At 40.0% G+C, this 26,253-nt stretch overlaps 1 protein-coding gene across 1 annotated transcript in view; it reads left to right on the top strand.

The window, feature by feature from the left end:
* RAB8B (RAB8B, member RAS oncogene family) overlaps positions 1 to 18,570 on the top strand; it is a 73,993-nt gene extending 55,423 nt beyond the window's left edge. Inside the window, exons 4-8 of the mRNA XM_066341531.1 lie at positions 6,491 to 6,568; positions 7,887 to 7,976; positions 9,252 to 9,317; positions 13,037 to 13,087; positions 14,233 to 18,570. Of these exons, the coding sequence (XP_066197628.1) occupies positions 6,491 to 6,568; positions 7,887 to 7,976; positions 9,252 to 9,317; positions 13,037 to 13,087; positions 14,233 to 14,325 (378 nt within the window). The 3' untranslated portion in view covers positions 14,326 to 18,570. The remainder of the gene's footprint in view (positions 1 to 6,490; positions 6,569 to 7,886; positions 7,977 to 9,251; positions 9,318 to 13,036; positions 13,088 to 14,232) is intronic.
* Positions 18,571 to 26,253: the final 7,683 nt, after the last annotated feature.

The raw sequence follows: 26,253 nt of genomic DNA, 5'->3' as shown, positions 1-26,253 counted from the left end.
AAACCACAGGCTTTGTGACTGAGTATTCAGTTCTTGCACCCTCTCATCATCCAGCCCTGCCGCCATCGTTCCTGACCTCTCACTAGGTCCACAGCATCCACTCCTAATGGCTCCTCCTCCAACAACGTTCTACTAGCTGTCCGGGAAGGAGTCAAATGCTATGTGGCTCTTTGAGGTCTAGAATCTAGTAAATCTTGACTGCCAAATCCTGCTTTGCTGCATGTTAGCCTTATCCTTGTTAGCGTAACCTCATCACTTGGCTATTTTCCATCCTAAGGCTTCATCTATACAACCCATTTATATTGCTTGTTGGCTCAGTGCAGATTCTGAGTGGTGCAGGAGAACAGTGGTGAATAAGGCAGCTGAGAAGAAGACTGTATTGAACACGCCTAGAACGCCAGGCCCTGACCAGGGCTCTATTTCTGGCTTTTAGGCCTAATCCAAGCACACACTGGAGCTTTGAATTTATTTTATTTTATTTTTTTGTATTTTTCCGAAGTGAGGAATGAGGGGCTGGGGTGGGCGGCAGACAGACTCCCGCATGCGCCTGACCAGGATGCACCCGGCATGCCCATCAGGGGTCGATGCTCGGCCCATCTGGGGTGTTGCTCCACTGCAATCGGAGCCATTCTATCGCCTGACGTGGAGGCCATGGAGCCATCCTCAGTGCCCGGACCAACTTTGCTCCCATGGAGCCTTGGCTGCAGGAGGGGAAGAGAGAGATAGAGAGAAAGAGATGGAAGAGTGGAGAAGCAAATGGGCACTTCTCATGTTGCCCTGGCCAGGAATCGAACCTGGGACTTTCACACGCTGGGCCAATGCTCTACCACTGAGCCAACCTGCCAGGGCCTGGAGCTTTGAATTTTGATGAAACTCAGTGAGCTCAGAGAATCTTAGAAGGCTGAGAAGTGGAGGTCTTGAAGCTTAACCTAGTCTGTGGGGACCAGCTGCCATTATACCCAGTCCATTGTTGAAAAGACTCGTGCTCCTGGGAATGGTGTCAGGGTGACAGAGCTGTAGGGGTGATAGCTGTTCCAGCTGTTCCCTTGCTTTCAGGAAGATGTGATCGGAATCCGCGGATCCCTTTATTATCATGCTGCCCTCCTTTCCTTCTCCATTGCTACTCAGCCTCTCTTTGAGTACCAGTAACCCATCCCCGCAAAAATATGGGGAATTTCTTTTTAAAGCTCTATGACCTTGGCACTATACACCACTAAGCATTTTATGTGTATGTATTCCCCACACTTCACCCTATAATACTATATTACTATTGTGAAAGGTCACCATTTTAAGAAAGGCAATTGTCAGCTACTCTCTATTTTGCTTAGATTATAATCAAAGGAGGGACTTATCTTGTGTACCAGGAAGAAGTTTGTTGTTGGTTTTCTCCAGGAAGGATTTTAGAGATAAATGCGAATATCTTAGTAGGGATGATTTAGGATAGTTTACAGGTAGTTTTGATTAGAAGCGTCTTATAAATACAAGCTTTTCTATTGACCTGTTTTTATTTCCCAGGAGAGGTGTATTAATACCACTTGCATGCTTGGGCAGGAACACTTGGGGGGCACCTTTCCCTTGGATGTCTAGTTCTAGTTCATGGTGTGAGGAAAGAGGGCATTGAAATGTGTTATTTAATTTCAGTTTGAGGATTGGCTGTCTTTTTGATTTGTCTACTGCCTAGTCTTCACATTACTACAAATAATTAGAAATTGTTGCTACTCTAAGATACTATGTCTTTTCCATTTTGAAGGTAGGGATTTTTGTGTATTTTACTCTGCTGCATTGCCAGTGCCTGGCACATAGTAGGTGCCCAATAGATACTTGCAGGAGGGATGAATCAGTGGAAAATTTCAGACCTAGATACCATCTTGGGTAAATCTTCAGGAAAGCCTGTTCAACTTGAGTTTTGGATCTTGCAGGTCATCTGTTCCAGTGGGATGTGTGGCCATCGTGTTCTTGTTGGGCATCATGTTCTTATTGGGGCATGTCCTCATTTTAGCAAGTGGTAGTTCTGGTGGGGTTAGTTTGGTTTATTCAGGTGTGCAACATGTTGATAAGCATTGTACTGGAATCAGCCACCATCACAGTCTTTTGGTCTATTTCAAGCTATTCAGCAACATTTAGTGGCAAAGCAGTAACCCTGATGACAATCAGGCTTTTGGAGAAAAAAAGGACCATATCAACATTTCTCATAGAGGAACACTGTCTTAAGAACTCAAAGGAAACTGTTATTATAGGTATATACTGTATAAGATAAAGTTTTATTTATTTATTTAATTTATTTTTTTTTTTAATTTTTTTTACAGAGACAGAGAGAGAGTCAGAGAGAGGGATAGGCAGGAATGGAGAGAGATGAGAAGCATCAATCATTAGTTTTTTGTTGTGACACCTTAGTTGTTCATTGATTGCTTTCTTATATGTGCCTTGACTGCGGGCCTTCAGCAGACCGAGTAACCCCTTGCTGGAGCCAGCGACCTTGGGTCCAAGCTCGTGAGCTTTGCTCAAGCTGGAGACCTCGGGGTCTTGAACTTGGGTCTTCTGCATCTCAGTCCAACATTCAATCCACTGCGCCACCGCCTGGTCAGGCAAGATATATAAAGTTTTAACTGGAATGCTTGAGTCTGTATTTCCAACTGATTCATAATATCAGTATGCTTACATTAAATAGTCAAAGAGTTTTTTTGCTATTAAAACCTAAGATATAAATTAAAAATAGCTGCTGTTTACTGAGTCTAAGCTTTATTCTGGTTCTAGGTTAAATACTTTATACATAATGTCTCAGATTCTCAGAAGAATCCACTGTGGAAAACATTCTGTCCTCATTTTACAAATGAGAACTGGAGACCAAGAGGGATAAAATAACATCTGCAGGATCTCCAAGGAGATGCCTCTGAGTCCATGGCCTATGTCCTTGCCCACTGCACTGCCCACACGTCCTGTTCTAACCATCCAGAGTGCCACTTGACAGACATAGGCAGTTATGATCGAGACGGTCCATATAACCCCAAAGGTTCATAGAGCGATGGCAGGTACTTGGTTAACATTAATATTCTAGGCAGCTAAGTACTTTGAATCAGGAATTATTCAGATTCCATTTTGAGGTGGTTTTGTGTGTGTGTGTGTGTGTGTGTGTGTGTGTGTGTGTGTGTATGGTAAAATAACAACATAAAATTTACCATTTAAGTGTATAGTTTTCCACTTTGATTTTTTAAAGAAGTTGTTTACATTGACAGTTGTAAAATCTCCAGGCTAGAAGGAGGATACAGGATATTACTGCTTGTCATTTAAACAATAACATATATTTTTCTGATTGTCAGAAGTTACATGTAGTAGAGAAAACTTTGAAAAACCCAAGAAATCATCCAGATATCCCACCACCACCTTGGTTAGTTTGCTTAGTGGATAGAGTATTGGCCCAGTGTGTGGATGTCCCAGGTTCAATTTCCGGTCAGGGCACACAGGAGAAGCGACCATCTGCTTCTTCCTCCTCCTTCTCCCCCTTTTTCCCTCTTCCTCTCCTGCAGCCAGTGGCTCAGTTGGTTTGAGCGTTGGCCCTGGGTGCTTAGGATGGCCTAGTTCAGTGGTAGTCAACCTAGTCCCTACCGCCCACTAGTGGGCATTCCAGCTTTCATGGTGGGTGGTAGTGGAGCAACCAAAGTATAAATAAAAAGATAGATTTAACCATAGTAAGTTGTTTTATAAAGATTTATTCTGCCAAACTTAGCGAAAATTCGACATAAAGTACTTGGTAAGTAATTATTATTATATGCTTTAACTTGCTGTAACTTTACTTTATAAATTTTATAAAGTAAAGTTACTTCCCTACTTTATAAATCACCATTACTGTGGAACCGGTGGGTGGTTAGAAAATTTTACTACTAACAGAGATACAAAAGTGGGTGGTAGGTATAAAAAGGTTGACTACCCCTGGCTTAGTTGATTCAAGCACTGGCCCCAGACAGGGGTTGCCAGGTGGATCCCGGTCAGGGCTCATGCAGGAGCCTGTCTCACTATCTCTCCTCCTCTCACTTAAAAAAAAAAAAATTCCACTACCCTGAGATAGCTTCTGTTAACATTTAATTGTTTCCTGGATCCTTTTGTCAGTGTATACATGTGTATTTTATATTTATTTTTATTTACATATATGTTTTATATTTATTTACAAAGTTGAAAGCCAGACCCTGAAGGACTTTGGCTCCCATGTTAAGAAATTTTAGTGAATTATGCATATACTGGAGAGGTATGAATAAAGTGATAACTAGTGTCCTTATGGAGAGTGGGTTAGAGGTGGTTAAGAATGAAAGCAGAGAGACCACTTAAAGACTATAGCAATAATCCAGGTAAAGGTTAATTACTGAGAATGTTAATAAGGCCATTCAGGTGTGTTGGGAGGTGTTGTATTCTGGAAATACTGAGGGTATCGGGCCTGCAGGACTTGGTGACTACTGACTGTGAAGGAGAGGACTCACTAACTGGCAGGGCTGGATTGCCCTTCCTCAAGACGAGAGGACTAGAGGGAAGCAAAGATTTGTAGGGGATGAAGATAGCCTCGTGTTTTACTTAGTTGAAGTTTCAGTGACCACAGAGGACACCTGGGAAGTGATGTCCATTTAGTGGTCTCCAAGTCACATCTGACCCCGCCTCTCTCTTTGGCCCTGTCTTGTGCTCTTCTCCCACTGGATCTCTGCACTGCTGCCAAGCTGACATTCTTTCACTCGGACCAGTGGGTCCTGGGCCTCCTGGTCAGCAAGGTATTTATAACGTTCCTCCTATGTGCCGGGCACTGTGGTCTTTCCCTCTTCACCTCAGCCTCAGTTTTTTTGCCCGTCAAGTCTACTGAGCCCTCAGGCCTTGGCTTTAGTGTCCTTTTCTCAGGGAAGCCTTCCCTGAACAACCCAGCCCATCAAGCCGATCACATTAGCATTTGTGCTCAGATCGCCTCATACTTCTTCATAGCAGTTATCAAAATCATAATTAGTTGTATAATTGTTTTGTTTATTGTTTTCTTTGCTATCTATTCATGAGAGGAAGGGATTTGTCTGTATCTTGTGCACTGCTTATTGTACTTAGTATAAGATCAGGTACATTTACTAAATTTTTTTTTTTTTTTTTTTATGGAGACAGAGTCAGAGAGAGGGACAGATAGGGACAGACAGAAAGGAATGGAGAGAGATGAGAAGCATCAATCATCAGTTTTTTTTCGTTGCGACACCTTAGTTGTTCATTGATTGCTTTCTCATATGTGCCTTGACCGCGGGCCTTTAGCAGACTGAGTAACCCCTTGCTGGAGCTAGTGACCTTGGGTCCAAGCTGGTGAGCTTTTTGTTCAAGCCAGATGAGCCCGCGCTCAAGCTGGCGACCACGGGGTCTCAAACCTGAGTCCTCCGCATCCCAGTCCGACGCTCTATCCACTGCGCCATCGCCTGGTCAGGCCACTAAATATTTTTTGAATGACTGAATGGGTGGGTGGAACTAGCACTTAATACAGAAGCGTGGTCTGGTGATACAGAGTTTGGAATAGTTAGCATACAGTTATCATTTGAAACATTTAGAACAGGGGTCTCAAACTCAACTCAGCATGTGGGCCGCAGAGCAAGATCACAGCCGTTCGGCGGGCCGCACTAGGTCTACAAAAGGCAACTGTTACGCAACACTTTTCTCACTGCAGTTGAAAACAAAAAAAAATCAGTACAACAAGCACAATCGTACAAGCAGTTTACTCAGTGTCACAAAACGACCAGAAACTGTAGTTCGCATCACAACTGCTGTTAACTAAGCTAATATCTAGCTAGGATGCTAGAGAAATGAAAATACAAGTAGGCCCCTAGGCTTACTTAATTTTATCCAAAATATTTTGAACTTTGTGGATTAGTCTGCGGGCCGGGGCCGCGAGTTTGAGACCCCTGATTTAGAAGATAAGCCCTTTAGAAACACCAGCCAGCTTTAAAAATATGATTTCATTAAACTTGTATAATAAGTTTAATGTATTTGAAGTATCTGTGACTTACTTAAGTAGTGACATTTTGATCAACTGATATTAAAAGATATAATTTTAAAGCAGTGTGGTTACAATCTTAGCATAGGAGCAAGAAGCAAGACAATTTCTACTTGCAATAAACAAGTGCACAGCAGAAGAGATTGCCTCTTACTCTCAACGTTATCTCTGTTTTAACTTAAACACTCTTTCAGCTCCAGTTGCTGCCAGTTCTTATCATGTGGGGTCAGGTAGAAAGGGAGTATCATCTTTACTATAATCACTAATTCATTACAGGTTAACAGTCGAAATGTTAACAGGGTATTTATTTACATGGCAAGACAGTGGTAGAATTTATTTATTTTTGCTTCTCTGTACTGTAAAATATTATTGTGAATACCTTTTAGAACGACCAAAACAAAGAAAAGGTTTCTAGAGGGGAGGAGTTTATTTGTGTTGTATTTTATAACTTTAAATGTATACTGTACTAAATAAAGATCTTTTTTTCTTCTATAGGGAATTATGCTGGTCTATGACATCACAAATGAAAAGTCCTTTGACAATATTAAAAATTGGATAAGAAACATTGAAGAGGTATGTAAAGGAAAGAGAATGTTGGTACTGGAGATCATCATGGTGATACTGAATGATGCAACCCGGCCGCTTATAAAGGCTCCTGTCGCTAGAAGAGGCAGCTGAGCTGCTAAGAAGTAGGGCGTAGGTGGGTCAGGCCCTGGCTCTGCTGGCGACCTAGAACGCGAGCTCGCTTGTCTGCCAGTCTGACTGCCCAGCTGGATCTCGGTGTGGGGGGCTGTGGAACAGGAGCAGTTCCACAGAAGTTTAAACTTGGGCCAGATCTTGGAAATAATTTAACATAAGTCCCCATTTTTCATGTGAGAAAACAGTCCATAAAGAAATGACTTCCCTGTCTTTAAAAAGGAGAGCCAGGGTTAAAACATATGATTCCCAGGTTCTTTCTGTTTCACCATCTGTTTGACTGGCAAAAAAAACTATGTATTCCAGCAACTTATCATTTGGCCCTTCTACCATCTTCTCCTCTTAGATATTTGAAATAATTCCCGTTTGATTGGTATTAAGATTTTTTTTAATGTTTTTGACATTTCAGGAAGAAATCTTACCTAGGAACAGTTTTGTACACAATTATATTAACTTTCATGATTTTATTTATTAAGTAATTCAGAATCCAGCCTGACCAGGCGGTGGCGTGGAGGACCCAGGTTCGAATCCTTGAGGTTGCTGGCTTGAGCAAGGGCTCATCTGGCTTGAGCGAGGGTTTACCAGCTTGAGCGTAGGGTCATTGGTTTGAGTGTAAGATCATAGGCATGACCCCATGGTTGCTGGCTTGAACAAGGGGTCACTCGCTCTGCTGCAGCCCTCCAGTCAAGGCACATATGAGAATGCAATCAATGAACAACTAGGGAGACTAAGGAGCTGCAACAAAGAATTAATGCTTCTCATCTCTCTCCCTTCCTGCCTGTCTGTCCCTCTCTTTGTATCTCTCTCTGTCCAAAAAAAAAAAATAATAATAATAATCCAGAATACCTTCCCCATTGGCTCCCTCAGTATCAAGTTTTTTTTTCTTCTTTGACTCAAACTAATATTTGGAAGTTTTATTGTTAAATAACCGTAAGTTTTGTTTCTGTTTGTTCATGTACAAAAAGAAATGAGAATTCCTTCAAGCCACTGGGAAGAAAGTTTGCACAGCTTCTTATACTATAGCTGTTCCCCTGCTCCCATCTTTTAAAATTTTGTCTGAATCGTGCCTTGTGTTAAGTGGAAGGTTGTCTTAATTATCAAATTCCTGGGTATGTTTCTGACAGGTTAGGATTTGTCTGTTGAATAACTGTGATTTTCTTGGGCTGTTTTTATAACACACTATTTTCTCCTGCAGCATGCCTCTTCAGATGTTGAAAGAATGATTCTGGGTAACAAATGTGACATGAATGACAAAAGACAAGTGTCAAAAGAAAGAGGAGAGAAGGTAAATTTGAACTGAACGCATAAAGGTTCAAATCTACACACATTAAGACTTTATTTTCTTAGTATAATTATTTAAGTTTTAAAAATATCTATATTTCAATCCTTTAAAAACAACAAAGAGGTATAATCCATACTTGAATGGTATGAATTAGTATTCGAGATCCAACTCTGTATGCTGTGTAGTCATGACTCATTCCTAAAGAATTTGCTCTTTTTCTGGGCAATACAGAATTGGTTCTTTTTCAGATTCTTGCAGTTTAAAGAGTTCAGGCTATTTCTTCCATATCTGTGTGAAAATGACCCGTTCTAAAGTTAAAATAATTTATTTTCTTTGGAAAAAAATGTAATAGGATAGGTGAAGTTCTTCAGTAATCATTCCCCAATCATTTTTTTTAAAGAATATTGTACCACATATTAAATTTAGGTTATTATGGATAAACTCCTTGTAAGTCATCAAGCAAAGGATGCCATTTATTGATCATTTATAGGCATTTCTCTATTTTGTGTCCTGTAAAAGCAAAGGAGTTTATTATATATACGTACTTACTTCTATGACACTTTCTAAATTGACTTAGAGGCTTCCGTTTTTAAGTCTGGGATTTTGCTTTCACACGTGCCCGTGTATGTGTGTGTATGTGTGTGTGTGTGTGTGTGTGTGTGTGTGTGTGTGAGAGAGAGAGAGAGAGAGAGAGAGAAAGAGAGAAAGAGAGTGAGTTTTCAATCTGACTGCAACTTTTATCTCCTGAAAACATTCTCGTAAATATTAGTGTTATAAATGAGGTGAGAACTCTTTGGGAATAGATTGAAATATAGAAGAATTCACATTTGTCACAATCAGTAGAAACCAAAGCAGTGAGTAATTAGTATTTTAAGCTTTTCTGTTAAGCAGCAATTTATTAAAAAATAATGAAAAGTCATATAGTGACTGTTGGAGAATTGTACTTTCAGAGCAGATAAAAGGAGCAGATGAATCCCAGATTAATGGTAGGGTTGAGTGTCTGTCATAGTTTTTCTTGTAAGTATATTAGGGAACTAAAATAAAATAGGAAGAAAGAGAAGCACTTAAACTGTGTTTTGAATGGAAATGATGCCGGGTTACTTCTGATGATTCAGGGAGATGTCTCTATTTCAAACACACAAGTGAAGAGATTTGAGAACTACAGGCGTTCCGAACTAGATACTGTACCTCTGAGACTTTGAAAAACCTAGAAAATACATATGCTTTATATGTTCAGTTAACTTGCACTGAATTTAAATGTGTTTGTTTGCCTTTCAGTTAGCAATTGACTATGGGATTAAATTCTTGGAGACAAGTGCAAAATCCAGTACAAATGTAGAAGAGGTAAGGAAGAAGTTTTCGGTGACTTCTTATATAGTAACACTAGTGCTTCAGTGCCTGTGTTCAAGCAGTTCTCAAAGCCTTGTTTTTCTCTGACTTACTGAGTGCCTTGTGTGAACTCCACCTCCATTTTGTGAACTTCTGAGTTTTATGTGGACCCTGGTTGTTGAATTTCTAGTACCCAGCCCCCACATGGAATATATTTGACTGCTCAATTAAGATTCATGGAACAACCTGACCCATGGTGGGTGGTGCCGTGGATAAAGCGTCAACCCAAAATGCTGGTATTGCTAGTTTGAAGTCCTGAGGTTGCTGGCTCTGAGCACAGGCTCGTCAGTGTGGGGTCACTGGCTTGAGCAGGGGATCATCCACATGATCCCAAAACTCACCAGCTTGAGCCCGAAAGTCACTGGTATGAAAAAAACCCCAAGGTCATTGGCTTAAACAGGGGGACACTGGCATGGCCCAGGCCAAGGTACATATGAGAAACAATGTACAACTTCAGTGAAAGCAACTGTTTCTCACCCTCTCTCCTTTCCTGCCCTTCCTCTCTCTCCCTCTTAAAGAAGAAATAAGATTCACTGAACAAAGATAGATGTTCAGTTTTAAGTTCAGTTTTGCCCTGTATTTGGGAAGCTGGAAATCTGCACTAGCTGACCAAGCACAGTCTCTCTTTCATCGTTTATCGTTCATGTCATCAGTAGCCTGTAGCAGCAAAGTCTTAATTATTTTTATGTAATTACTCTTCATGTACTCTCCCAAGAGAGATAGAGAATTATCTTATTGTACATGTTTGAAGTAGATTAAGCATGATACATTGTAACACAATGGCATTTAGTAGAAATAAGGAAGTATGTTTATCAGAGAGTACTTTAATAAATTTTTAGTTAGTTAACCATTAAAGAAAACTAAATCATCTAAAGTTTTCTAAAAATAGATTTTGTTTACCAAGGACAGAAATGTTGATTATATTTTCTTTTAAAAAAATTTTTTGCCCCTAGCCGGTTGGCTCAGTGGTAGAGCGTCGGCCTGGCATGCAGGAGTCCCGGGTTCCATTCCCGGCCAGGGCACACAGGAGAAGCACCCATCTGCTTCTCCACTCCTCCCCCTCCTTCCTGTCTCTCTCTTCCCCTCCTGCAGCCAAGGCTCCATTGGAGCAAAGTTGGCCTGGGCACTGGGGATGGCTCTGTGGCCTCTGCCTCAGGCGCTAGAATGGCTCTGGTTGCAGCAGAGCAATGCCCCAAGATGGACAGAGCATCACCCCCTGGTGGGCATGCCAGGTGGATCCCGGTTGGGCGCATGCGGGAGTCTGTCTGACTGCCTCCCTGTTTCCAACTTCAGAAAAGTTAAAAAAAATAAATTTTTTAACTGATCATAAAAATATTACATGTAATATTTTTAATATATGTAATTCACTTAACAGTAATACTGATTTCATAAACATCCTTAGGCTAATTACTGTTTACCATATCATGGCTAAAAATTGAGGATTAAATGGTTTTATTAGATAGTGGACACTGATCAGAACTTTTTCTTTGTTTTAAAAACCTAAAACTCTTTTTTCAGGTTCACTAATGGGTGTTAGGAAACAGGAAATGTACTGATTTATTTACATAAGCATGGATAAGCAGAAAAATGCTTCCTTCTGCTTGCCACAAAAGGATTTCCTTCTGTCAGAAAGGGAAGCCTCTTAAGTCAGCTCTATTTTATTTTGTACTTATTGATGTTAGAGAGAAGAATAGGATGAGAGAGAGAAAGAGAGAAACATCAGTTTGTTATTTCACTTATTTATGTATTCATTGGTTGATTCTTGCATGTGTCTTCACTGGGGAACAAACCCCCTTGTCTTACTGGGATGACACTCTGACTAACTGTGCTACCCAGCTAGGGCTTACGTCAGCTTTAATGATGGAGACAGGAGAAAAGCTTGCTCACTGAAGTAGCTCACTTAGGATTTCTCCTGTAGAATGAACTCAGTACCCTGGCTTACTGGAGCAGGCTTAGATCTCTGTTAGTCTTAACATTGTGTTAATTTTTGCCTTTCTGTGCATATAAATACCTAAACATTTTCACACCTACAGAACCTATCTCATTCATAACCCAGGGACTGCCTGATCACACCTGTGACTTAGAGAGAGCACTGAGTTATGGAAATGTAGAACTGGGAGGTGCCCAAGCTGCTTATTCTGACCTGGTATTCTGCAGAAATTAGCAATTTCCACAGAGCTTTAACTTAGTGTGATTAGGCTCATAAACAATGGGCTTATTTAGAAATTTAGACTCAGAGGTGACCAGTATGACAGTAAGATACCAACAGTGAGTGATAATAGTTGCTTATTGTGTCTGTTTGACATAACTGGAAATACTCCTTTTGCTGAATTTTTGGAGGACATCAGGTATGGTTGGGAACAAAGAGCCTAACATAGTAGTGGGTTTAGCTTGGAAACAACTAAAGAAGCTTTAAGGGGCCCTGGCCGGTTGGCTCAGTGGTAGAGCATCGGCCTGGCGTGCGGGGGACCCGGGTTCGATTCCCGGCCAGGGCACATGGGAAAGGCGCCCATTTGCTTCTCCACCCCCCCCCCTTCCTCTCTGTCTCTCTCTTCCCCTCCTGCAGCCAGGGCTCCATTGGAGCAGGGTTGGCCCGGGCGCTGGGGATGGCTCCTTGGCCTCTGCCCCGGGCGCTAGAGTGGCTCTGGTCACGGCAGAGCGTCGCCCCTGGTGGGCGTGCTGGGTGGATCCCGGTCGGGCGCATGCGGGAGTCTGTCTGACTGTCTCTCCCCGTTTCCAGCTTCAGAAAAATACAAAAAAAAAAAGAAGAAGAAGAAGAAGAAGCTTTAAGAGTCTTGGCTCCCTAGAAACAAAGTAGGGATGATAGGATTAAAAATGTTTGGTTTAGGCCAAGAGACACTGGGCATTTATAAAATGTTTCTGAGATGAATCAGATTGTCCTCACATTTGAACTGATTTCCACAGGGGGAAGGGTATTTAGCTGAGCTGTAGGCACTGTCAGGATTTTAGAATGTTAAGATTATATATATTCTCAGATACAAATAAGAGTGAAAGCAGTGTGAAAGAGAGAACATTGGGAGTAAATGGCAGAGATTTTTGTAAAACAGATTTTAGAACTATAGGGTACTTATTCATTCACTTATTAAACACATAGTCAGCATCTCCTAGATCAGGCGCTGTGCCCTACTCTGGGGATGTAGGGGTGACTTAGGGCCTCTGTTCCTCACGTGCTCTTGGTGTACTGAGGAAGGTAAACATAACTAAAAAAGTATCACATTAGGAACTTGGGCCAGATATTATGTGCAGAAAATACTTGATGAGTGAATGACATTTTGATAATATTGGAAAATGTTTATGATATAATTGAAAAATAAGATACAATAATCATGTATACTATAATTATAGTTATGATCTTTTCTTAATTAAAAGCTTTAAAATAGCCTTGGCTGGATAGCTCGGTTGGTAGAGCATCAACCCAAAGCCCAGAGGTTGCCTGTTCAATCCCCAGTCAGGGCACATACAGGAACAGATCTATGTTCCTGTCTCTCTCTCTCTCTCCCTCTAGAATCAGTAATAAATAAATAAATAAATAATTTATAAAAGATTTAAAATAATATATTTATAATTTATAGTGTAATAATGAAAACATTCTACATTTCTATTTTAAAATATATTACAAATATATAATAATGCTATTTTTGGTTTACCTTTAGGCCTTTTTTACACTCGCACGAGATATAATGACAAAACTCAACAGAAAAATGGTTTGTATCACTTATAATTTTTATTTTCATTATGCTATTTGTAAATTTGTATTATTTATGCTGTGTATTTATTTGATTAGAAGGATAGGCCTGATTATAATATATTCACATGAACTTATTTTTTTTCTTGACTCATGTATTCACCTGGTTGAACTTTGATTCCTATTTCTGTTTCTTCAGGTTTTTAACTTCTGAACAGCAGCTATTTCATTTCTTTCATCTGGCTCTTTTAGTGGACTTTGACTGAATTTTGATCTGAATAATTAAAATAATAATGGCACTAATTACATTTTTTTCATAAAATTATCTAGTTCAGTTTTGATGTGACTGATATTTATATCTATATGAAATTGGAGTTGCTAAAGTTTGCTTAAATTTGAAACAATCTTGCCTGACCAGGCAGTGGCACAGTGGATAGAGTGTTGGACTGGGATGCGAAGGACCCAGGTTCCAAACCCCGAGCTCGCCGGCTTGAGCGCAGGCTCATCTGGTTTGAGCACAGCTCACCAGCTTGAGCCCAAGGTTGCTGGCTTGAGCAAGCGGTCATTTGGTCTCCTGTAGGCCTCCCCCTCCCTGGTCAGGGCACATATGAGAAAGCAATCAATGAACATCTAAGGAGCTGCAATGAAGAATTGATGCTTCTCCCTTTTCCTGTCTGTCCCTATCTGTCTCTCTCCCTCTGTCACAAAAAAAAAAAAAAAAAGTTTGAAATGATCTCAGTGATGAATCATTAGGACAACCTTGAAAGTTTATTTTAACCTAAATTCTGAATATAATTGTTTACCTTATGTTACCAACTCTTACCTCTAACAACAGGATTGCCTATACCAATATCTTAGCATTGTTTCCATCATTACCCTTGAAACTTTACACTCCCTTGGCAATAATTTCTTTGAATTGGAAATAGGAGCTTCCTAACTACATTTAATATGTATAAAAGGAGCTATCCTAAAACGATTTTTCTCATTTTAATCCACCATTTCCAAAGAAACCAACATTGGAGCTTCACTAGTTCCTTTTCTAATAAAATCCTCTACTGAGTACACAGTTACAGTATGGTTTGATATTGTTATTTTTAGATAATTGGGATCAAACCATGAGCTGAAACTTTTATTTTCTTGGTAACTTTATCTTCCCTTTTTTAGAACGACAGCAATTCATCAGGGGCAGGTGGACCAGTGAAGATAACAGAAAACCGATCAAAGAAGACCAGTTTCTTCCGTTGTTCACTACTTTGATAAACTTTTTCTGAGAGACTGCAGCACACCTAGAGGACACTTTCCTGCTTCTCTGAAAGCACAGGTCACCCAGCCTCAGAATTGCATCACCAGGCTGCTGCTGAGAGCACCACTGAACCTAGGCCTCTTGTCACAGAACGCCAAGTGGATTCCAGCCTCGTGGCCTATCAAGATAACAGGCTCCTTTTTTCAGACACGGAAGCAATGAAATGGAGACACAGCAAGACTTGTTTTTTCTTTATTGCCTGTCGCAGAAGCTGCTACCTTTTCTTTTCACTTTGCACATCAATGTTAGCCTTTCCCTGGTATAGCACAGTCTTAGACTCGGATGTGCATACTTTTGTCTCCTGAAGTTCTAGGCAAATTTGTGCTTTGGGGGATGTTTAAAAAAAGAGTAGAACATTTAAAGCAGAGGTCAGTCTACTAAAATTAATGGACATTTGGTCTGGTTCATATAGCCAGATGTCACTGCATTCCTATAATTTATTTAAGGGCTCTGATTTGTGATTTTCTTAGTTAATAATCATTAAATTCTGATAAAATTTATTTTAAAAATTTATAAAAATGTCCATCTATTCATCAGAGGCCACAGTTTCTTTATACATACATCCTTGACCATTATTGTCTGTTTCTAGTTGTGAACTTCTTGAGCTGAAATTTTCTATGGGCAGAGAGATGTACCATTTAGGGTATATTTCAGTGTCTAATTGTGGTTCTATCACTTTAGCATAGCTTTAATATTTTTTCTTAGGTTTATACCTCTGCTTGCTGGGTTAGTTGTAGTACCAATTCCTACCATAATCCTTGTCTACAAGAGTTAGATTTAGATTTTAGTTCATAGAAAGCTTATCTATAGGGAGAAAAATTCCTTTGTTAACATAAATTTAGTAGAGGTAGCTCTTGGTAATGGTGAAAATAATGATTTTAGTTCTGTTTTTACTTGGGCTTTTTAAAAAAGTAAAAGTAATTAGACTTAGTGCAGCCTTTAAGAAAAGTCATTCCTTTTCATTAGAGAAAATACAAGCAAGGTTTCAGTTTTAAAACAAGTATAGTTGAATGTGTAGAACCCAGTTCCATCTGTTCAGGCTCGTTATTAGAGAACCTGGGCTAGTCATTTGGGCCAACGCCAACCAAAAGTTTAGCTGCCTTTCTCACCAAACACTGGTACTGGTAAACCTTTTGTAGATGAAACCATCACATAAAGATATTTAGTGTTAACTTATGTGCCAAATTAAGACCATTATGTCATTGCTGTTATTCTAGCCTTCAGTGTCGTAACACAGAAGATAGTAATAAAGAGGTGATAAAGGAAATGAATTCTGTTGATAATTATTCTTTCTCTTAGGCCTTTTTTCCCCGACAAAGTTTACCATCATGCTTAAAATGAAGAATGGGAAATGAAAGTGGAAACGGATTGCTTGTTACCACAGAGAATTCTGCTTCAAATTAAGATGTATCATTAGAATGCTTGAACCATCCAACCTTTACTACTTGTTTGAAAACCTACACACATTTTAGCTACAGCAAATATTCCAGAGAATTTTTGATGGATATAATGGATATACTAAACTTATTGTTAAGAGATTTCAGCCTCCTTGATTTTTTTTTTTTTTTTTGGCTTACCCAATAGGCTTAAAGGCATCTCTTGGTATCTCAGTATGATCAAGTGGTTCTTTGATTGAAAGTTGATTGTAAGTCTACTGTCTTAAAATTAGATACATTTTTGGAAAGAGAAAATAATTTCTAAGAAACATCTTGTATTTACTAATTTTCTGAAAAAAGATTTAAGCAGTTAAGCTTTCTAGAAGGTAACAAAGTAGTTTCTAAAAGGCAAGTGCTATGACACCATGTATGAATGTAATTCTAGTAATTTACCTCTGACTATTTGGTGTCTTAACACTTTGGTTTATATCTCAGGGGTTGTCTGCATACCAAATCTGACATATTCTGTGGTTAGCTTTTTATATATATATATAATGCTTTGCTTTTGCTTTATTTCTTCTCTCTTCTTTTGTCTTATATGGAATAATAACTAGTCTCCATGAACTTCCCTTTGAAAGAGCCTGTAAAAGCTAGATGAGTCTAAAGGTGCTCTTTGAAGTAGCAGCAAATTTGGGGTATATGCTCTGTTATATAGAAATAAATTGTCCTTGCTATTTTCTTACATTTAGTCTTGCTAAATTGTATATAATTTGAGCTAAAACCATAGGAAATTCACAGTCTGCATGGTAAAATGACCCAATAAATATTCCACTTTACTTAATAATGTACATATAGTGCATTATTTTTTCTATTTGTAGATGAATTTAGTGAGAGATAATTGTCTGTTCCCTGCTGAAACTGAAGAAATCTAGTTTTATGTGAGCATTTTTTTTTGGTTGTATGGATGAGGTCCATGAAGATTTCTGCAGCAGTATTCATGGTATTCCATGATGGCACTTTATTATCAGTGTGCTAATTTCTGCCAATGTGATTGGACGCTGGACCTTTTCAAATAGAGCCTGAGGGTATTGGACAGTGAAAATGAACTGTAACTAAGTAGCATGTAAATCAGCTGATTGTAAAATGTTTCACTGGGAACATATTTTAGCTATATTTTACTTCAGACAGATTATGAGAAAACAACCCACCTGTGCATCAGTTAGGAGGTGCTGCAGGGTTTCTTACTATTTACATGAACATTTTGTGCAGTCTTTGTTATAAATATTCAGAAGACTATACTCTTTACTTTGAAGGACTATTTTTAATTATACCTCATTTAGCTAACTAGTATTCTAATACCTGGTAGAAAAACAGTGAACCAGCCTTTCAGCATCCAACACAATATAAGTTATATGTTTTGTTTTAAATTAAAGGTATCATTGGGAATAGTAGGGGATAGTTTAGAATAGAGCATAAATGTCATATCCAGTAGTGGGGGGGGGGGAGTATTATCTCCCTGTCTCCATTAATAACTAAATTTAGCTGTGCAATATAGATAAATGTTTGCAGAAATTTCTAACTAAGAAATTATAGCTCCATTTTACAGGTTCTAATGCTGAGAATCTGTATTAAGGCTTATATAATAAAGTTTTTCATGTGAACAGTAGGTAATACATTGAAGCAGACTTTCTTTTCCAGTTGACTTAGATTTCTTTATAAATTTAGTTCTTAATCTTTAAAGATGAGCTTCAAAGCTTAAAATTTTAAAACAGCACTTCATTATGTTGGTTTACTTGTCTCAGATTTTAAGCAGTCATTTCTGCTGTCAGGTTTTTAGAATTTTTCTTCTAACAGAAAGTACATTCCTTTTTCCTTCTTATATCTAAAGAAGGGGGGGAAGAATGTCTAAAAATGAAATTTCTTGTCCTAGAGAAACCTAGGGAGACAGGATATGCTAGTAAAATTTCAAATACTAGCGCAATTTTACAGTAGAATCAGTCTTTTTTTCTTAAAAAGACTAATAAAATTAACATGTCATGCTCACTATGAAAAAAACCTAAATGAAATTTACAGAAATGAGCCTGACCTCTGGTGGTGCAGTGGATAAAGCGTCGACCTGGAAATGCTGAGGTCGCCAGTTCGAAACCCTGGGCTTGCCTGGTCAAGGCACTTATGGGAGTTGATGCTTCCAGCTCCTCCCCCGCTTCTCTCTCTCTGTCTCTTCTCTCTCTCTCTCTCCCTCTCCTCTCTAAAATGAATAATAATAATTAAAAATAATTAAAAAAAAATTTACAGAAATGAAAATTAGCACACAATTATTTTAGGGATATATTCAAATTCTATTTCATATTTTGAAATGCTTGTACCATATGCAATTGCATTTCTTATTGCCAAGAACTAATAGAACTTCTTGTTTCATTTTCTTACCTTTTTTTAAAAATGTGAATTTAATTATAATTCATTCCTATGGCCTTACTGATGGGTTTTATTTTGTTTGCAGCTGACATTGCAGTTTCTTTAACACAAAATACCATAAACAAGTTGACTAAAATCATGCCCCTAATGGGAAATATCTAGCTTTTCCATAGAATTATCCTCTGTATATGTCTCAGTGTATTTTACTTTTGCTGCAATGGCTGTATGTGGAGAGCTCCTGCAGCTAAAGCGGACCTGCCATGTGGTTAACTTTGTTTAAGCCAGTTCATTAACTGTGTACTGATACTGATGTTGTGTTCTTGTTTTTTTTAAATGGATTTATTCCAGGTGGACTTTTTTTTTTTACAAAAAATGTTCGTTTAAAATAAAGACTACATAATGAAAATACTCATGACTCTCTGAAATGGATTGCCCATTTTGAAACTCTTTAGTCAAATTTATAGGTGTGTGACTCAATGCACGGCATGCTTGGGATATTTCAGCAACCTTTCTGACGTAGCATTGTTTAAAGACTTAGAAAAATAGCCAGGTCTCCTGTTTATACTTAGATCAGAATACACTGAGATTGTTCTGTGATAGAACTGCAGCCTTAAATTGATCATCCTTCCCTTCTTAGTCCTTGCCAGTTTAGTTTCTGTTGGTTTTTGTTTGTTTGGTTGTTTTTTTTTTTTTGTATTTTTCTGAATTTGGAAATGGGGAGGCAGTCAGACAGACTCCCACATGTTCCTGACCGGGATCCACCACCCGGCATGTCCACCAGGGGGCAATGCTCTGCCCATCTGGGGCGTCGCTCTGTTGCAACTAGAGCCATTCTAGCACCTGAGGCAGAGGCCATAGAGCCATCCTCAGCGCCTGGGCCAACTTTACTCCAATAGAGCCTTGGCTGCAGGAGGGGAAGAGAGAGACAGAGAGGAAGAGGGGGTGGAGAAGCAGATGGGCGCTTCTCTGTGTGCCCTGGCCGGGAATCGAACCCAGGACTCCTGCACGCCAGGCCAACGCTCTACCACTTAGCCAACTGGCCAGGGCCTGTTGTTTTGTTTTCACTTCCAAATAACATGGGTCAAGCGCCCCAGCCCTGTTGATGTTCTACCACTGTGCTTGTGCGTGTTTCCAGTTGTAGCCTCTCCCGTTAATTGCCACAACTACTATTTCAAGCTGTCACTATTCTCCTCAAGCATCCTACTTCTTTTCTTTGACTCTTGGTCAACAGATCTTTCATTTCCTGCCTCACAGAGAAAAGCACCTTAACTGCCTCTCCCTCCCCAACCTATATCCTCCACAGGCTGGCTTTGCTACATCTGCCCTCATTCTCGCCTCCCTTCTTTTGTATCAGAGGCATGCCTCCTAGTCCACGCTTTTCTCCCTGCCTCTTCTCTGGATTCATCCCCCTGCCCTTCTATCCTGCTTCTTAGGGAACTCACAGCTCTAACACCTCCAAACTCTTACCCTCCGTGATCCCTTTCCCCTTAGCATCTAAGCACCCTTAACCTGCCCACCCCTTTGCCTCGTGTCCTTCTCACCTGTTGCTCTTTCCTTTTCTCGCCACAGCTAAGCTTCTGCAAGGTGTTACCTATAGATACTGTCCTCGCTTTTCCATTTCCCGTTCATTCCTCTGCCTACTTCCCCTCCATCACTTCACTGACATGATATTTACAATGGCCTTGTTGCAAAAGCAATTGCGTTTTCCACCCTTATCTTGGTTAACTTGTCAGCATTTGACCTGTATGTTGCTCCCTCCCAGAAATGTTCTCTTCTCTTAGCTTCTGTGACAGTCTTCCCCACTTTTCCAAAGTAATTTCATTCTTTTTCATGGTTCTTAAATGTGCTGCTGTGGTAAGCTGAATAATGGCCCCCAAAGATGTCCATGTTCTAATTCCTAGAACCGGTGAGTGGTAATTTGATGTAGCAAAAGGGACTTTGCAGTTGTGATCTTGAGATAGGAGATTTTCCTGGATTATCCAGGAGGGCCCTACGTAATCCCACGGGTCTCTGTGAGAGCGACACAGGAGTCTGAATGAAAAGGAACTGATGTGATGATGGGAACAAAAGGAGAAAAGGTGTGATGCAGGGCTATGAGCCAAGGACTGTCGGTAGCTGCTAGGCTATGAGAAAGGTGAGGGAAGGGGTTTTCCCCTAAAACCTTCAGAAGGGACCAGCCAGAACCTGACAGCTTGATTTTAGATCTTAAGACTCATTTCATAATTCTGACCTTCAGAATTGTAAAAAAATAAATTTGTGTTGTTTTAAGCCACTAAATTTGTGGTAATTTATTACAGCAATAGGATGTTCACACAGCTTTCAAATGTGTATCTCTAGCCTTGAGCTCTTCGCAAACTGCCAGGCTTTGAAGTCAGTCTGCCTACTGGACATCTCTTCTTGGATCTGCGACAGGTAATCGAACCACACGTCTCCAACTCCAGCTCAGCTCTCCATCCTTCCCCATCGCCAGCAATTCCCCCAGCAACCCTCAATTCAGGAGGAGAAGCTTGTCCTCTCTTTTCCCCATCAAAATAGATGGCACTGTCATCTACCTAGACCCCAAAGCAGTCAGCCTCCAAGTCTTATGGGTCCTAACTCCCTAATCTTGCTAATCTATATAGTCATCCATTATTTTGTCCTTTCTGTTCAGGTCTCATCATCATTATTTTAGGCCTCCTCGTGTTTTGCCCATATTTCTGCAACCTCTCCTAACTAGTATCCTACTCACTAATCTTATTCTGCTCCAAGCCAGTTTAAACAGTGCTGACATGTTTTTAAAACTGGCCTTGGGCACTAAGGATGTCTCCATATCTTCCACCTCAGGAGCTAAAAAATGACTCAGGTTGCAAGGGAGCAGGGCCCTAGATGAGCAGAGCATCGCCCCCTAGTGGGCTTACTGGGTGATCCCGGTCAAGGTGCATGCGGGAGTCTATCTCTCTGCCTCTCTTCTCACTAAAAGAATTTTTTTATGCGATCACTAAAAGAATATAAAGAAAATGAATAAAAATATTACAAAGAAAAAAATTCACTGACAAAGGCAAACACATAACAAAAGCAATGGATCAACCAACAATAAAGCTAGTATAAAGACTAAAAGGCAAAAGTAGGAAGATCATGTGTAATCACAACAGTAAATTAAGGATACACACAAACATGCACAAAACAAAAATATGAATATAAATGTGCAGGGTTAAGAATGGTAGTAATTCTATACTTGTTCAAACTTAAGTGACTATCAACTTAAAATAGACTGTGATAAACTGCCTGGTATATATAAGCACATGGTAACCACAAACCAAAAATCTACAAGAGATATACAAGAAATAAAGGGAAAGGAATCCAATTTGACTGGCGGTGGTGCAGTGGATAGCGCGTCAACCTGGGATACTTTGGTTCCAGGTTCGAAACCCCAAGGTCTCCAGCATGAGCATGGGATTATCAACATGATCCCATGGTAACTGGCTTGAGCCCAAAGGTTGCTTGGCTTGAAGCCCAAGGTTGGTGGCTTGAGTCCAACCAAGGTGACTGGCTTGGCTAGAGCCCCCTGTATGAGAAGCAATCAATGAACAAATGAAGTGCCACAGTTATGAGTTGATGCTTCTCATCTCTCTCCCTTCCTTTCCCCTCCCCCAAACAGAGAAAGGAATCTAAACACAACACTACAGAAAGACATCAATATACAAGTGAAGAGAATAGGAGAATAAGAAAGGAACAAAAAGGGCCCTGGCCGGTTGGCTCAGTGGTAGAGCGTCGGCCTGGCATGTAGAAGTCCCGGGTTCGATTCTCGGCCAGGGCACACAGGAGAAGCGCCCATTTGCTTCTCCACCCCTCCCCCCTCCTTCCTCTCTGTCTCTCTCTTCCCCTCCTGCAGCCGAGGCTCCACTGGAGCAAAGATGGCCCGGGCGCTGGGGATGGCTCCTTGGCCTCTGCCCCAGGTGCTAGAGTGGCTCTGGTCTCGGCAGAGTGATGCCCCGGAGGGGCAGAGCATCGCCCCCTGGTAGGCGTGCTGGGTGGATCCAGGTCGGGTGCATGCGGGAGTCTGTCTGACTGTCTCCCGGTTTCTAGCTTCAGAAAAATACAAAAAAAAAAAAAAAAAAAGAAAGAAAGGAACAAAGAACTACAAAAACAATTGGAAACCAATTAATAAAATAGCAATAACTACATACTTATCAATAATTACTTTAAAGCTCCAATCAAAAGATGAATGGATAGCTCTTGGTTCTGCTGCCATTTTGGTTCCACATTTGTTAACCACACAAAACACCTGGTATAATCACCACCATACTAATATTACATGAAATGTTAAAGGGATATCTTGAAAAAACAAAAAGAAAAAAACATGAATAATAAAATGACAATAACTACATACCAATCAATAATTACTATCTATGTAAATAGATTAAATGCTCCAATCAAAAGACATAAGGTGGCTGAATGGAGAAGAAAACAAGACCCTTACATATGCTGCCTACAAGAGACCCACTTCATATCAAAAGATACAGACTAAAATTAAAGGGATGGAAAAAGATATTTCATGCAAATGCAAAAGAAAACAAAGCTAGGGAAGCATAGTTATATTAGACAAAATACACTTTAAAGCAGAAGCTATACCAACAGACAAAGAAGGCCATTTAATATATACTATAGTCAAGATATGGAAGCAACCCAGGTGTCTATCAATAGACAATCGGATAAAGATGATATGGTACATATATACAATGGAATATTACTAGGCTATAAAAAAAATAAAATCATATCATCTGCAACAACACAGATGGACCTAGAGGGTATTATGCTCAGTGAAATAAGTCAGACAGAAAAAGACAAATACCATGATTTCACTTATATGTGGAGTCTAAATAACAAAATAAATATAATAGTGAATGTCAATTATAATTGAAAAAATAAAAAATTTAATTTTATATATATACACATTTCCTTGACTTCCCCTTTCCCTCAATTTGTGTAGCTCTCACTAAATTCTGTTTGCAGAAACTCTAAATTTGTCTGCCATTCTTCAGATTCCTCCTATTTCCCCGACTCCGGCCACCATCATCTCATGCCTGCAAGTATGCTAAAGATGATCTACCTGGAATCCCATTTTCCATGTTTGTATCCCTCGCCTAGATAAACTCAGGACTTGAGGGAAACTCTAACCTGCTGGACTTCCCAGTCTTTTGTTCCTTTTCTCACATTCCTAGGACATCATGAACTATTTTCTTTTACTTGGAGGCCTTTTCACTTGTTCTTCCATTTCTTTCCTACTTCCTAGCTTTACTAACTTTGAAGATGAGACCTGAATGGGTGGGTGTTATTGTTAGCAAAACCTCACAAGTCTTGATTGGGTCCCCTTCCTGCATATTTTCATAGCACTCTTTGCTTGCCTGTCAGGCTTCCCCACTAGACTGTAAACTCCGTGGAGACAAGAGCACATCTGTTTCATTGGTGTATTCCCAATGTCTTGTATTGTGTCTGATACTTAGTAGGCATTCAACATGCATTCTGAATTAATGAATTAATTAATTAATGGTTGAGTAGATATACATCTCTCAGCATTGCCAGAAATAAAGCTCAAGTGAATTCATTAGTACATTGTGAATTACTAGTAGCTAGTCAAAGCCTTACTTGATAAATTGCTAAAAATTTATGGTATTGCTTTTTGCCCCCTCTCCCCCCAACACACACCCAGTTCTGAGGCTTTCTCAGCAGACTATATTTGTAGCTATAGTGTGTGTTTGCCTCCTTCTCCCAGTCACCTTTTAGGGATTTTGCTGCCAACTTCACTTAGTAAGTACCCTTATGTTTTTAGGTCTTGGGGGAAAACTAATAGTAAGTTCATAAAAATTTAAGGAGTCAATAACACCACTACTTAGCCTCAAATTCCTCACTTGTAAACACAATTGTTGACATCAGTGTAAAGTGGTTTTTAAACAGCAAGGTGCCATTATTCAGAGAAAACTTGCAGTAAGTTTTATTAGTAAATAACCATGAATGCTGAAGATAACTATTTTATTGGTTATTTTGCCAGTTTGGTCTAGTTGCTTTCTTCTTTTCTATTCCAACAGACATCAGTTAAAGATGTTTTCACAGATGGGGATGGGGGCAGACTCATTACATTTTGCATTGCCTTCCCATTTTTTAACTGGATTTGGGGACCAAGATTGAACTGAAATATGGTCAAGGTAGCATGAATACACATTCTCATGACAGCTCTGCGTGTTGAATTGCTAGAGATAGTGAACAATGATAGTGAATCAGTTTTATAAAATATGCAAGAAGAAATGTAGATGACTGTTTCTTGTATAAAAATCTTCATTTATGCCAAGGACACAAGCATATTATGCTTCTGTGAAGGTATTTCTGCATGGAACTGATATAATGGAATTGCATTTGATAACTTTGATTCAGGATAGAACCAAAAGAATGGTGAGACACTCCACCACTCTGAACTGTTGTTTCAACCTCAGTTCCAATAGGTGCTGGATATTTCAAAATAAAGAAATCTGTGGAATAAATGGAAAATATACATGTCTGTTTTAGATGGGCAAAGGTGATGTTTTACCATAAAAATTAAATACCATATTTTCTTGTATATAAGATGCACATTTCCCCCCAGAAAATTTGGGGTCTAAAAACTGGGTGCCTCTTATCCAGTGGTTGTAGATTTTTTTACTTACATTTTCCGTTTTTTCCTGCTTGTTTTTGCACTCATTGTTGAAGACAGTGATTCATCTGTCATCAGACACAGATGAGGACAGCTAATGGATGGGAGTTTTGACACTGATGAGTTGTATGAATTTTATGATGAATATAAAACTTGAGTTCAATAACTTTATGTAATATTTTTTTCTCAAATTTCGTGCCCCCAAATTAAGGTGCACCTTATACATGGGGAAATACGGTACCTGGACCTGGCCAACTGGCTCAGTGGTAGATCGCTGGCCAGGCATGTGGATATCATGGGTTTGATTCCCCAATTCCCCATAGGGCACACAGGAGAAACACCAGTCTGCTTCTCCATCCCTCCCCCTCTAGCTTCTCTCTCTCTCTCTCTCCCTCCTATGCAGCCATGGCTCGACTGGAACCAGTTGGCCTGTTCAAGGCACATACTGCAGAAGCCACTACAAGTTGATACTTCCTGCTCTTCCCCCACCTTTCTCTCTCTCTCCTTTCCCTAAAAAAATTTAAAAATCAATAATCAAAAAAATAAATAAATAAAAGGAATGCATAGGAATGGTTAACACTTATATAGCACTTATTGTGCAGGCACAATCCTCAAAATAACCCGTGAATTTATTGGATTAATATTATTACTAATAATATTATTATTATTCCCACTAAACAAGGAGAAAAATCTTAGATGTGAATTGATCAGAAAACTTAATTTGGTTTTAAATCTCTCATAAATTATTAAATTAATATAAAATAGCAAATGTTGATGAGTTCCATTTTTCAAATCATTTCATTAATTGAACAGATATAGTGTTTACCTTCTAGGTACTGAGGAAACCATAAAAGTCAACCATAAAGCCCCTGCCCTCCAAGTTTGCTTTTAATGGGGTAGACAAATGAGCAAGTAAAAACAGAGCAAGGAGATATCACTATTGTTACAGGGTGATCACAGAATGCCTTCAAAACTTTTTGAAGACTTGCCCAGCTCGCCAATACAACCCTGAGAAGGACAGCTTGTTCCACCGCTATTTCATTCTTTAACTGTCTCTGTGAGTTATCCTCTGGGTAACTTCGCCATATGGCAGCCAAGGCAGCCCGCACCGCTGGCCCGATCTCTGTGTAAGTGCAGTGAGATGTAAGGGGGGAGGTGCGGGTGGCGACTAAAGTCGCCAGCTAACGCCGCCCCTGGATCAGGAACTGCAGCTCCGCCCGGATGGCCTCAGACGCCGGGTGAAACCGAAGTCGGGCGGTGAAGCCTGATGCCCGCCCCGCCCTCAGCCCCGCCCCCGCCCCCGCCCCGTCGCCGCGCCCCGCTCCCGCCCCGCCCCGCCCTTAGCACAGCACGGCCCCGCCCCGTCGCCGCGCCCCGCTCCTCGCCCCACCTCCCTGCTCGCTCAGCTCCCGCCCCGCCCCGCCCCG

Source organism: Saccopteryx leptura, chromosome 6 (assembly GCF_036850995.1).
Source record: "Saccopteryx leptura isolate mSacLep1 chromosome 6, mSacLep1_pri_phased_curated, whole genome shotgun sequence".
NCBI lineage: Eukaryota > Metazoa > Chordata > Mammalia > Chiroptera > Emballonuridae > Saccopteryx > Saccopteryx leptura.
Note: the sequence above shows the minus strand (reverse complement) of the source record. Positions and strands in the feature narration are given on the sequence as shown.